Source organism: Molothrus aeneus, chromosome 1, assembly GCF_037042795.1.
Source record: "Molothrus aeneus isolate 106 chromosome 1, BPBGC_Maene_1.0, whole genome shotgun sequence".
NCBI lineage: Eukaryota > Metazoa > Chordata > Aves > Passeriformes > Icteridae > Molothrus > Molothrus aeneus.
Window position 1 is genome coordinate 82,182,834 of NC_089646.1, and position 13,414 is coordinate 82,196,247.

A 13,414-nucleotide genomic window follows, 5' to 3' on the forward strand; every position below is an offset into this window, starting at 1 on the left:
AGGACAAGACACGCCCTGATCCCTCCATCTTGTCTCCATAACCCCCCTGTACCCAAAAAACCTTAAAATCTATATTTCACTTTCTAAATGTGTCTATTTTACACCTTATACTCTAAAGTGATTCTCTTGTCTTCAAACTCTTGTTATTTCTGTGGATGGATCAAAATCAAGCCACCAGACACTCTTGGCAACATTCCAGGATTTTCGAGACCCCCAAGGGTTCTCCTGGCATCTCTGAACATCAGAAATGATGTGCTGAGATCCCACAATTCTCATCAAAAATAGCTACTGTATTCCTGGCATAAGCAAAGTCTCAGTATGAGACACTTGGAAAAAATGCACCTGATAGGACTTTTTGTTGATTCAAAAAACATTCATTTTAAATTATAGGATATAATTCAAAGTGATATTTACCTTTTCATTTCTTTCTAACTGAAATCATAGTATTCCTGTATGCCACAGCACTCTGTTATAGGAAATACATTAAAGAAAACCCAAGACACACTGAAAAATTCAGGATGGAAGTGACCTCTTGAGATGCACAGTCCCACATATTGTTCCAAACATGGCCAATTTCAACATTAGATGAAGTTGCTCAGAGCTTCTGTAGCCAAGAAAATACAATTTTACCACAACACCACAAACTCTGTATACAACACTGGGTCTCCAGCCTTCTCTGAGCTTGTCTTGCCTGATTTTCAGTTGTGGCAGCAACCAAACTAAAACTTTAGTTGTGTACGTGCCTGCTGCCTCTCTACAGTGCCTTAGCTCTGGAAGTACCTCAGGCCTGACACTGTGGGACAAACAATCCCTCTGGAAAAAAAATTGAAAAGCAAGGGGGGCTCAAACTACCAGTATTTACATCTTATAAATGAACTTGAGATCTCTTGCTGTGAAACACCTGCTTTCGTAACACTGATATCATCAGTTTCAGGATCTAGAGGGACACATGAAGAATAATATCCAAAATCTGGTTTATGGACTAAAAGGCAACAAGCCTGATAACATACACACACCCACACATATCTAAAGCTAAGAATTTATAGTTAGTTTATACTTCTTTATAGCATAACTGAAATCTTAATCTAATTCAAATATCAGTATTACTCCTGCTGTAATTATTAGAAAAAAATAAAGAAAAAAAAAGCAATAAAGAAAGAAATACTTCTATATTAAGAAAGCAAATTCCTAGTAGTCATAATATGGTTTAAATTGTAATGCATACACTTCTTAGTTTACAACCCTTTTTCTAGTAAAGAAGTCCCATGCTTTAACTGTTCCTCTGGGTCCTAATGTGGATGGATTTCAGCCTGGCAGTGGTGGTGAAAGACTTTCAGCAAGCCATAAGCATCTGCAGCCCTTTATGATGAGAAATATGATGCTGATGTTGAGGCTGATGGTTACTTATTCCTCAATCCAGGATCTCTCCGCAGTACTTTTTAGATATCGGATCACACACATTTATACCTTGCTCTTTCCTTGCTGGTCTGCAAGTCTATGCTCTTGCTCTTTGTTGCCCCTAAAAACACTTGTGACCAGGTCCAGATCTGTATTTCTTCAAATGACTAGTGGTGACTGGTCACTTATAGATCTAAATAGTTATAGATCTGGAGTCTGCAGTGCCAAGCCTGTGCACCATGTCCAATCACCACGTGCATGTATGGCCCCCCACTGCATTCTGTGCGTTCATTTCTTAAGGCTTCCACTAACATGTCAGGTCTGCAATTTTCCATCTTATATTGCAGTTGCAAATATCTCATTTTTCACAGAGTAGTTGTTCATTACTATTATTTACGTAATATCTATGCTGTGTCATAAGAAAAAATTAATTACCTATAACTACCTTGTTATACTTGAAATTCTGCTGTTGCAGTTAAGTAAAAATAAAGTTCTAGGAAGGTAAAAAAAATTCAGAGAGCTTTAACCCTGGGGCCTTGCAAACTAAGCACAAAGCCCATGGCAGTGGCAGTACTGTATTGTGGGGTACATAGTTACAGAAGACTGAGGGTAATACCAGAGAAAAAGGGCGATACACTTAAATATTTTTTGCATAACATTTTTAGCTCTATTTATGCTACTTTGTGTTAATTAGCATGGACTGTGACAGTTATTATTATTGTAACTAGATTTTTTTTGTATGTTCATTAGTTTGTTAAGACTTTAATTAGGCTAATGAGATTCTGAGCTCTATATTTATCACGTGCTCTCTTTTGCTCACAAGAATTGAAGCATAAGATCTGATACAGCTAGGACTTCAAAATCTCTCTACTCACAGATTCCAGCATCTCTCCAGGCAGCCTTTCCCAATGTTTAGCCTTTCTCTTGGGGAACAATCTTTTATCTCCTTCCAGCCAACATTTATCCTGTCATCGCTCAAGCCTATTGTCTCTCATCCTTTCACTGTATGCCTTTCAGAGAAATCTGACCACACCTTTTGTGCAAGCTCCTTTGGTACCAGGCAGATGTCAGTTATCCCCTCCAAGCCTTTTCCTCTCCAGGCTAAATACCTTGAGTTCCCCAAGTCTCATCATCTGTCATGACCTGCAGTCCCTGTAGCCCTTCAGTGAACCCTGTCCAGTTTCTGTTTGCATATTCTAGCCATCTCCCCCATGGTCCACCGTGCAAAATTCAACACTTCCTCAGAACAGGCTTTACTTCTAGTACTAACATGTTGTCATTATATTGCAAAGGTTGCATATTGTTATCTCCTTATTGCAAGGGTTTCATACCTCCTTGATGTTTGCCGTAGGCAGCTCCTCCAAGCACTAACTCTTCCTTCTCCTCACAGTAGCCAATTAACTCCAGTTCCCCCTTTAACTAACCAACCAACCAACCCACTCTTTTATAGCACTCTTCTTCTCATTGGCTACAGCTGTGGCCTGTTAAAGTCAGGCCTGTTCCTAAATCTTTAATAATTTGCTCAGGTGCAACTCCTTAGGGGTAAGATTACTTTCTATACTACCTTTATTTACTTATATTCTATCCCCCTACACTGACATGTCAATTAACAGAAAGGACCGGCACCACACGCGTGTATGAGCTCAAACACTGCTGAAGTAATAAATGGAGTCTAAAATTTAAAAAAAAAACACTAGTTTTTGTTTTTCCCATTTACTAGCCTTGAAGCTATGAGGAAAAGGAAAATGAGGAATATCTTAGAAAAACTATTGTATATTCATGAAAATATTAGTAGCTTACTTTTTAAAATGCATTGATTAAACTTGCAGGAATCCACATTTCATATATTAGTTCCAAATTACGTATTTCAATGTTTCTATTCTTTACTAACAGCCTTAAGCTTCACAAATGTATAAGGCTTCTCTGTTTAGATTAATTCAAAAACAATTTTGAAATATTTCAGTTCCTCTAATGAATGGCATTGCTTCACCATGTTTCAGTGAAAAAATCAAAATCCCACTCAATGATCTGAAACCTCATTCATTTTCATCTGCTACCTGAGTGTTGTTTCTAAAACCATTATTATACTGCCTCCTTCTCAAAGACAGCATTTCAGAGAACTCACTGAACACCAACACCTTATGAACACCCCCCTGCAATGTTGTAAGAACCTCTCAGTGTATATTCCTGTGTCTCACGATGCAAAGCCCCAGAAGAGAGAGAGAGAAGAGCAATTATACCACTGTCAGCGTTAAGATCTTGCACTCAGCACCAGTGAGTCATTACCCCTACAAACTGTCAGCCAGACTTTTATCAGGGAGACAAATAACACTGTGAGAGGCTATTTTAAATATGTATCTCAGAATAAGGCTGCAAATTAAAAAGAGGTCAGAATAGTTCCACATTTCTCCTTTATAAATTCTGAAAAGACATAAAAGGTGTGTGCAAAAAACCAAAGTGGGCTTTGAAAATACTCCTTTGTACCACAGGAGTTCAAAAGTGGCCCCTGCCCTGCCGGGAGGTGTCACCACCCACAGCTTCCCATCCCTCTGGGGGCACCCAGCCTTTGCTGTGCCCCAACAGCAGAAATACACAGTGGTGTGGGTACAGTATGTCCAACTTGTACCTCAGTATACACACACCCCCCATTTCACCTTTTTCTAATGTACGTTGGTCTCACTTGAAAACAATGAATCTGAGGGTTCTCTTGAGTTCTTTGACAAAATTGTTTAGTGGTATTTTAATAGACTTATCTACTGATCTATCAAAATGGTGTTCTCAAAAAGCCTATTCAAAGATACACAAAAGAAACCCCAATAACTGAAAAACAACAGTAGTCTACATTTGTATGAGTCTACTCTCAAATAACATAAAAGGAAATTCACATAATAATTTGAAACATAAATGGTACATCTCTTGAAAACAATTATAAAATACATGACATCCATGATCTGCAAAAATGTGCAAATTTGACCTGGAGCCCTAACCATTCAGAAGTACATCCTACGCTCTGCGCTTATACAAAAGCAGCTTATGCAAAGTAAATTAAACTAAATTAATTTTTTTGTTCCTGTTACAGAGATGTAGAATCAAGGGTCATGCTACAACCTTTTACAGGCTAATAAAGGCTTTGATCAAAACCAATGCTTTTTAAAATGCACCGTGCTCTTTCATTGTATCCCAGTTCTCTAAAAATAGTCACCAATATGATTGACTTGCTTCCTGAATAGTAACAATGTGGATGATCTTTCGTATCTTCCTGGCAAAACAAGCAGTGTTAAAAGCAGACTACAGTACATCCACTTCTGAACTAATGTCTGCAAACAAAGACGTGTGTTAATCCTGAGGAAAAAAAACAGCCATCTTATGAAATGAATCCTCATTTTACCTTTTCGCATTTGAATACCTAATGTTCCTAAGTGTGATGATATGGAGGTACAAGTCTTCATTTTTTGGTTGGAAAAAACTTGACAGGAGATAAGGAACACATATTAAGGGGTTGAGGAGATAAAGGCCAAAGAAATCTATAGAAGATCTGAAGATCTAATGAGCTCTTTTTGAGCTCACTGGAGGTTGAAAAGATCACTGATTCCACAGAATACTTGACTTTTTTCCAGTAAGACATTGACCCATCTGTTACTGATCCAGCCCTGCAATACGCTATTTAGGGCTGTGTAGATGTCTTAACTAAAGTGATAGTTATTCCTATCAAAACACAAACATGACAGCACACACCTAAATATACATATATATAATTAAGAACATACAAGAACAACATAAGAATATAAGAACATAAATATAAGAACAACAACATTTATCACTTTTTGCTTCTTTTCATCTTGCTAGGCTACAGCATTTTTAAAACACAAGTACTACAAACCCCAAAGAGGAAGTATCTGTCACACAATCCCTGGTAGTTTTGCTTCTCTTCACTGTCAGGTTCTCAATCATTTCTGCAAGATCTTCAGAAGTGACAGTACACCAAAGTTACTTTCCATAGAAACTAGTAATATTTAGAAAAATAATACCCATTTGCAGAAAACATCAACTAGAACCATGTCTGCTGTAAGTACTGTCTTCTTACAAAAAGCATCCTTACTCCTTTGAATTCAGTGTCCAGTAACACAACGCTCCTGCTTCTTGCAGAAAAACCTATGTGTTTCCCAATCTTGAAGGGAAAAGCTACCAATATAGAAACCCAGGCCCTTACAACTGAGCTCAAAGTCCACCCATTCCCTGAACACAGCTTTGGAGGCAGAGGTTGTTTGCTCTTACAAACCTCTCCTGCAATAGTGCCTTATGCAAATTTTGTATCTAATCATCAAAACTTGCTTTTACTATAAACTGTTCTCCTTAAGATTACTTGAAATGTTTTGTAGCAACTTCAGCCAATATGCAAGCCAAGTGCCCAGCAGAATAAGGACAGCCCTCTGACCTGTAAAGTCCTGGTGTGGAATTTCCATTTGCTTATTTAAAAAAAAAAGTGTTGGTGATGGATCTTGCAAACCTTAATTTAAAGCAGATACAGGCATTTGTGAGGCAGACATGACAATTAAGGTCAGCTGGGACTCACGAGGTACACACAAGCATTTTTGTGACCACAGTCACCTGTCAATGTCTCTATTCTCTGATCCTTAAAAGTTCATGGAAGTTTGAGTCTTGGTGACCTTCAAAGCAAAATGCATCTATCTTCTTTACTACTTGATGAACTGATTTGTATTTCAAATTCTCTTAAATGAGGCATCTATCTGTCAGGATGATAGGCACTGTACAGAACTTGCAAAGAGAAAAAGAACTATATAAAGCAATCAGAGAATTCTTTTATTTAACTGCTGCAATAAATGACAGTATCATTATGCAATTTCCCTAACTCCTCTTGACAAACCTGACCTCTAGAACTATATCACATGATTCATCAGTATTGTGGATTCAAATATTTTTCAAAAACAGTGTAATAATATCTTCCTGCAGTGATTTGCAGCACTGGTCTTGGGCATGAAGAACTGAAGATTCCCAAAAGCACACATGTACATCTCACAGCTCATTCCATGAGGACAACAAAAGATACGCTGTGCAAACAGGATTTATACAGTGTTTTTAACTCTCTTTATCATAAAATATTTTCATAGAACAAGTGAGAAAAAAACATACTTAGACAACAGAAATAACTGTAACACTTTCCTACAGTCACATGAAAATTGTGTACAACCATGTTCAAAAGACTTGGCATGTTTCATGAAGTTTAAGTAACTCAATAAGTGTTTTCCCATTAACAAGCTGGATTACATAGCAACAAACGGGAGGAAAGTGTGCAAACAGAAAAGCAGACCCAGACAGGGGTGTTCCTTTACCTGTTGCCTCTTCTCAAACTCCAGCTTGATACGGGATTTGATGCAGTTGCACGTGTCCTGATAGGTCTGCTGCAGCGCGAGCTCCATGAGGTGCTTGTGGTACGCTCCTGCCAAGTTCCCGCAGATAAAAATTATTACATTTGCCAAGATCTAGGGGGATTAAAAAAAAAAATGTGTCAGGGAATTTATTTAAATGTATTAAGAGAAATTAATCCTAGCTTGCAATGAAAGATTGCTGCAGTTATGTATTTTGCTTTTGTTTGTTTCTAGCCAAGGTTAACCTTTCAAAAAGCCTTTAAAAATAGTGGCAACATCCCAAGCAATAATAGAATCACTGAATCAGTTAGGCTGGATACTGTTTTAATTTAGGAATAAAACGGGAATGAAAATGAACAACATGTTTGCCTACTCAATGAGGTACACGTTTTCCAAAAAAAGAATTTCAGCTCATGTTAGAGCTCACTGCTGAGTATTAATTAGGTGGGATCATCACCTACTCATGTAAAACAATAGATAGGGCTCCTAATAGCAATATTGGAAGCCATGTTATTGCTATGCTCTTTTAGCAATGTTTTCTTTTGCAGTGCCATATGATTAAGGGGTGAAAAGTTTCACCCACACACATGAAAAGCCTGACCTGCATTTTACCTCAGCCTGATCCACTGCTATCCATCAGTCAGCTATAAATAGTAACCTTGGTGATGATAAGCAGTGTTTAAGGAGCAAGATCTGGCAGCTGCCTACTAGAATATACTTTTCCTTACTACCAAAAAATTACATTTGCCTAAAACACAGAACCTAAAGATTTAAGATTTAGGGGGTCACATTTGCAGCATCAGATGCCCTCTGCAAGCAACAACCCACAAACATGAGAAGTAAGTTTGCTTAAAAATATCCAAGCCTTTTTTGCACTTGACTTTTGAAAAGGACACAATATTGTGTGATGATGCTAATACTTTTAACTGTACCCAGCTTATTGCTGCAAATAAAAGAAACATATTTATCCATTCGAGTTCACTCAGAGCAAAAGAAACACAGTAAAGTAATGAAGGCAATTCCTAATTCAATAATAAAAGTAATAATAAAGATAATATTAAATTGAAGTTGAGATACAGCTGCAGTCTGCTCAAAGCAGTTCTCTATTTTCTCTCCTTGTAAAGCCCTAGTGTATCATATACCCCGGATTACAAGCACTATATGATGTCGTGCACTCATGGTCTGGAAGAAAAAGAGGTAGAAAGGGGGCAAAAATTTTGTTAAGTCTCCACAGCTAATCTAATAATGAAGGTTATGATAGATTTCCCTGGTGATCATTCATGGTTTGGTCCTGGTGTACCTATGTACCAGGTAATCTTTTGTGAATCGCTAGTGGTGAAAGAGACAGATCAGAAAAAATGTCCAACAGGGTGCTATGGTGGCTCAGAGGAAAAAGACATATTGTTGTATTAACAGAAATCCATCTCCTTGTGGAATACATTTTACTCACAAAAAAAACCTCCCATGGATTTTTAATGTTTCTTTAATAAATGGTAACATTAAAATGCAAGATTTAAATGTATGCTTTTATTTTCCTCACAGGTTTTAACATCATTACATGCAATACTTATTCTTCCATCTGTGACATTTCTGACATCTCACTTTTCATGGCTCCACAAAGCTAAAAGAAGTAGCTATTCACCTTTACTGCAAAAATGATCAATGTTTTCAATTTGGTAGAACTTTTTTCTTACCTAAAATTTTAAGATCATGGCATTTTAATGTTTCTAAAAGTAACATATGAGTTCTTAAATTTTTCTAAAATAGATAAATCTAAACACAAGGGGAAAAATCTACACATTTCTCTGAAGAACTTCTGTTATAAAGTAGAGAAATAAGAAATAGTTTAAATTAAACATTTCGCAACAGCCAATAATCTAAAATAAACCCCGTGAACATATAAGATCATGGTGTATTTGACCTAAAAATATTTTATATTTCTTTGTAAATCACAATTGCTTGATTCTGCTTTGATGTCAGCAGACATGTAGTAGTGAACAAAGATCTTGCATGACAGATCACAGTACAGGGGTAAGGATCTTCCAACTGGCAATCATTGAAGGTTTTTAAAATGAAATTATGAAGTAGAAAAAAATGATTGAAAATAAAGACTGCTGGGCATAGAAAATGCTGAGATACATAGCAGGAAGGTTTAGTAATAAATGATCACTGAATTGAACTGAAATCAACAGTGTGCTGTCATAATCTCTAGTTAGATGTCACTGTTGAAAGTCTGCACATACACTTGTTAATGAATTGTCCAGCTTCATAAAGTTATAGACAATTTAAAGCAAAACTTTGGGAATATAATCAATCAAAATTTTAAAAAATATACTGTAATGGGTAGATGGAGGAGTAAATTATGAGTATCATCTTCACAGTCATAGAAAAACAAATTACAGTTTTATGATTGAAGTAGCTGAAGTGAGAAAATAGATGGAAACGAGTGACAGGCAAGGAAGCTAATTAACCAGGCTTTTCAGATACTCAGTGGGGTAATTCAGCCCACATGAAGCTCTGCAATGGCTTCCAGTACCTGAATTAAGCAGCTGGAAGACAGTGCAAGGTATCTCAGCCACTGCCATACTTAGTGTAGATGTAACAAGTAAAAGTGTAAGTGAATATGCAGGTAGAAACTGTGTTTAAAACACCCTGATTATTTAGGCAAGCATGGATTTAATTCAGAAATGTGTCACTAAGGGATAAAATTTAAAAAATAATCAATGAATGAACTACTTTCTAAACATATTTTTTTTGCCTGTATTTATTCTGGCTTGAGTGAATATTTCTGCTATTGAGGGAAATGCATCCTGCCAATAGTGTTCAATAGCAAGTGCAATTAACATTACTAAACAAAATAAGCAACACTATATACTTCTTCCTTAATATCCCTCCCCTCTCAAGGCTGCATTTTTCTTTTAATTGCAGCCCAGTTTCAACATGAGCTGGACATGAGCTCCATCCCAGGCTTCTTCTGAAGTCTCATAGGCATTCTCCCAGAAGAGAGAGGTTCAAAGTTTACCTCAGTCCAAAAAACCTAACTGAGCTTCCCACTTCTTAAGCAAGTACTCTAATCAATATGCAATCATAAAAAAGGTTTCTTCTGTTCAGGCACCTTCTCTGATAAGATGCCATGCTGTGAATCCTACCAGTACCAAAGCATGTGGAATGAAATCCTGAGTCAGACCAATCTACTTTTCTCTAGGATAGAACTCTGCAGTGTATTTTCCCCCATTATTTTTTCCCCCGCCTCATCCCTGTCTCTCCCCAACCCTAGATCTGTATTAGATAATGAGCAAAGCTGTGGTGGATCTTCTGGTAAAAAAATTTCCACCTTTCTGTGATAGCTCTGATAACTGTGCAGATAAAACTGTAGCTGAGAACCTGTGTAGAGAATTCACGAATCAATGACACAACATGGTTAGGGATTTCTCCCGGGAGGACAAGCCTGAGTTGTGGAAAAGAGTGTAAATAATGATGGTAAATCAACAGCAGAAAAAGACCAGAGTGACCTCAAAGACAGTATTGCATGAACCTGATTCACACCCTTTACAAACAGGCACTGTATGACCAAAACCCCAAAACCCCACAGTATACATAAATTCTACTAAGCTCCCACTCAATTCACCATATGGAAACACTGAGCAACACAGCAGAAGTTCCCATCCCTCTGTACAGTCAGAGTGGAGAGAGAGGCAAATCTATCTTGTGGGCCATCTGCATCCCTTCAGATATATCCATTAACTGTACTCTGTGCTGAAGTTTCTGTTTTATCAATGAATAAATTCCATGTCTAAAGAAAGTGATCTAAATATGAGTCAAAATTAGCACAAGGAACACCAAGATACCATCAGGAAGTATCTCTAATCACTTAAGGAACATAATCATGGCTGATGTCTCCTCAGTCTGTTCTGACCTACAGAAAACTCCTCTGTGTGCTTCCTGGCAATGGGGAAATTTTACATTCAAGCACAGGTATTTTTTCAGTGAATATCAAGTAATCAGATGTCTAGTGCTTCACTATCAAAATAGAATGTATTTAAAAGCAAATGAAGACAAAGTTAAGTAGCTATGACTAATTTCTCAAGAGAGTACTTTAGTTCACTGAGTTACTCAAAAAAATGTAGTACATCATATATAAGCTCAACTGATGAAAAGTACCCACAAAGGTATATGCATACAAAGAAGTACTATGCTATATAAAAATAAAAGAATTATAATAAAGACTGCTGATTCTGATTGCAGCATAAATAATTTGTTAAATATCTTAGACACTGCTGTTCAAATACTGAATATAAAAATTAGAATCCGCCATAGATTTTCCCTCCATTGAAAGCTTCCAGTTTATGAGTTACTTTGCCACATTTCTTTCCTCTTAGATATTTTACTTATTCTTCCCAAATACTGCATGAACAGGATGTTTAACAACAACAACAACAACAAAACCAACACAAACTATTAACAATTTTTTCAATAGTTAAATTTCACTTTTCTTCTAGATAAGAAAACTGAGGACATGAAAGCTGAGGGGTGGACAAAACTGGCTTTTATGATGTCTGCATGGAAATTAATGTGAGGAAAAAGAATTCTTATGTCATTGCCTAAGTTCAAATTCTTTAGCTCTGCAAAGATGAATTGTCTCTCCCTTCATGTGATCTTTCATGTGTGGATGATGATGTGATGGATCTTTCATGTGGTGTGGCCAGCCAAGTTATGGAACAAGTCTGTGCTGCTTTGGAACCTGTAGAGCTTTAGACTCTGATGTAATTCAGCTAAAAACAACAGGGTAAATGCTGGGTAGAACTGAAAAGCAGCATTTTAGAAGGAAATGCTTAGCTGCTATGTAAATTAGTTATTTACTTGGTCACCATGCACCCAATACCATTATTTTAAGTAGATGTATTCAGAAGTTTCTCCCACTATTCCAAGCAAATCTCTTCCTCATGGAGCTCTGGCCACTCATACAATGTTGCCTTTTTCTTCTTTCAGATTTCCAAACCTACAGAAGTCCAACATTTGAATACATTTCAGTGCCAACAACATTTATATTTATGTCACAGCTCACAAATAGGACGGCAAATTTGAAAATGGGAGATGTTTTGCCATATGGCAACCTCTGTTTCAAAAACAATGAGCTTTGGGGAGGAGCAAAATTACAGGGCAAAAATTTTTGTAGCTGGCCTAAGACTAGTGATCATGTGGTGCCTGGTCTACCAGCTGCTGTTACAGAAAGTTAACACCTGGTCTTTCCCTGTACTTAGTGAGACCACTAAGTTGAGGTCTTTATTATGAAAGCTCCGGTGATTCATGAAGAAATGTAGCAACCTCTTAGACTTCTATTTCTATTTCTGTTTTAGAGAGGATGGTAAAAATTTGTGAATTCAAGTAATTCAAGTACAGAACATGACTGGGTGAAGGACAGAGAAATTATGGGCAACTGCATACTTACTTCCTCATGAATTCGAAGTAAAAAATCAATTTCTTTAACCACTGCAAAATTATTTTACTAGTCTGAAAGGTCAAAGATATTTAAATCCTTAAATACTTATGAAGGCCACAATAAGAACACACTACAAAAGAGAAGAAACAGGAAGATCCAATATCCTCAGACATTTTGTCTATATCCAGGAGAATGTAAAATGTTTTACAGCAAGGTAAGTAAAAAAAAAAGCTGCAAGTTTGCAAGAAACAACTGCTTTAAAAGAAAAACCACAAACCAACCAAAAAAAACCCATTCAACTTAAGACTTCTCAAAATAACTGAGAAGCAACAAAAAATAAAGATTTGAATTACTCAGTATCCCAGATGGTTCCAAATTTTCAGTGCTAAAATAAATTTGGTAAAGAGTCCCTTTGTGGAAGGGGAATTGATGTCATTTTACAAGCCAGGAAGTTGTGATGTTGTCTTCTAATTAGTATGTGTACTTCTCTGTAGCTTCTGCAATCAGAGCATTGAGGACAGCAGCAGGATATTCCTTTTTTTCAATATCTGTATTTTTTCATATGATTTTCTTTTTATCATTATTACACATTGAACTTTCTCACAGCTCTAAGCTGTTCTGTGGAATGACTGGATTTATTTCCTTCAGCTCTGGGCATACACAGACCCTATCTATATGACAGTGTAGATAAAAACAGATCATAAACTCTAAGCTCTTTAATCAAACCCAGGAAAAATAAACTAGAAACAAGAAGCAGAGTTACGGTCCCTTTAGATCACTTCTGTGTAATACATATAATCAATATCATTGCCTCTAATTAATGACTCTTAATATTTTGAATCTAAATTTTTTTATTTTTTTGCCAGAGGGGAGCTCATGCTCTCCTCAGTAAAAAGGAAACAGGCAGCCACTGCACTCTCCTGCCTCCCTACAGAGAGGTCTTTTGTGTTTACACGCACCTCTGGGATCATTTCATTTCTTTACTACTAAAACTGATCTTCAGATGTTCTCTCAAAAAGACTGAGATTAATTTTTAGGTTCTGGATCTCACATAGAGGTGAGTATTAGTGTGCTATAAGGAAAAAAAAAAGACCATAAAATAAAAAATTTTAAAAACCCCCAAAATAAAATCTATGGATATATATACTAATACATCAATCTTTGGCCTGTTACAGAAGTAATCCTATGT

General features: G+C 36.7%; 1 protein-coding gene across 1 annotated transcript in view; it reads right to left on the reverse strand.

Annotated features, from left to right (window-relative positions):
* ADCY2 (adenylate cyclase 2) overlaps positions 1–13,414 on the reverse strand; it is a 209,345-nt gene that overhangs the window by 103,178 nt on the left and 92,753 nt on the right. The window contains exon 4 of the mRNA XM_066559969.1: positions 6,750–6,899. Within this exon, the coding sequence (XP_066416066.1) occupies positions 6,750–6,899 (150 nt within the window). The remainder of the gene's footprint in view (positions 1–6,749; positions 6,900–13,414) is intronic.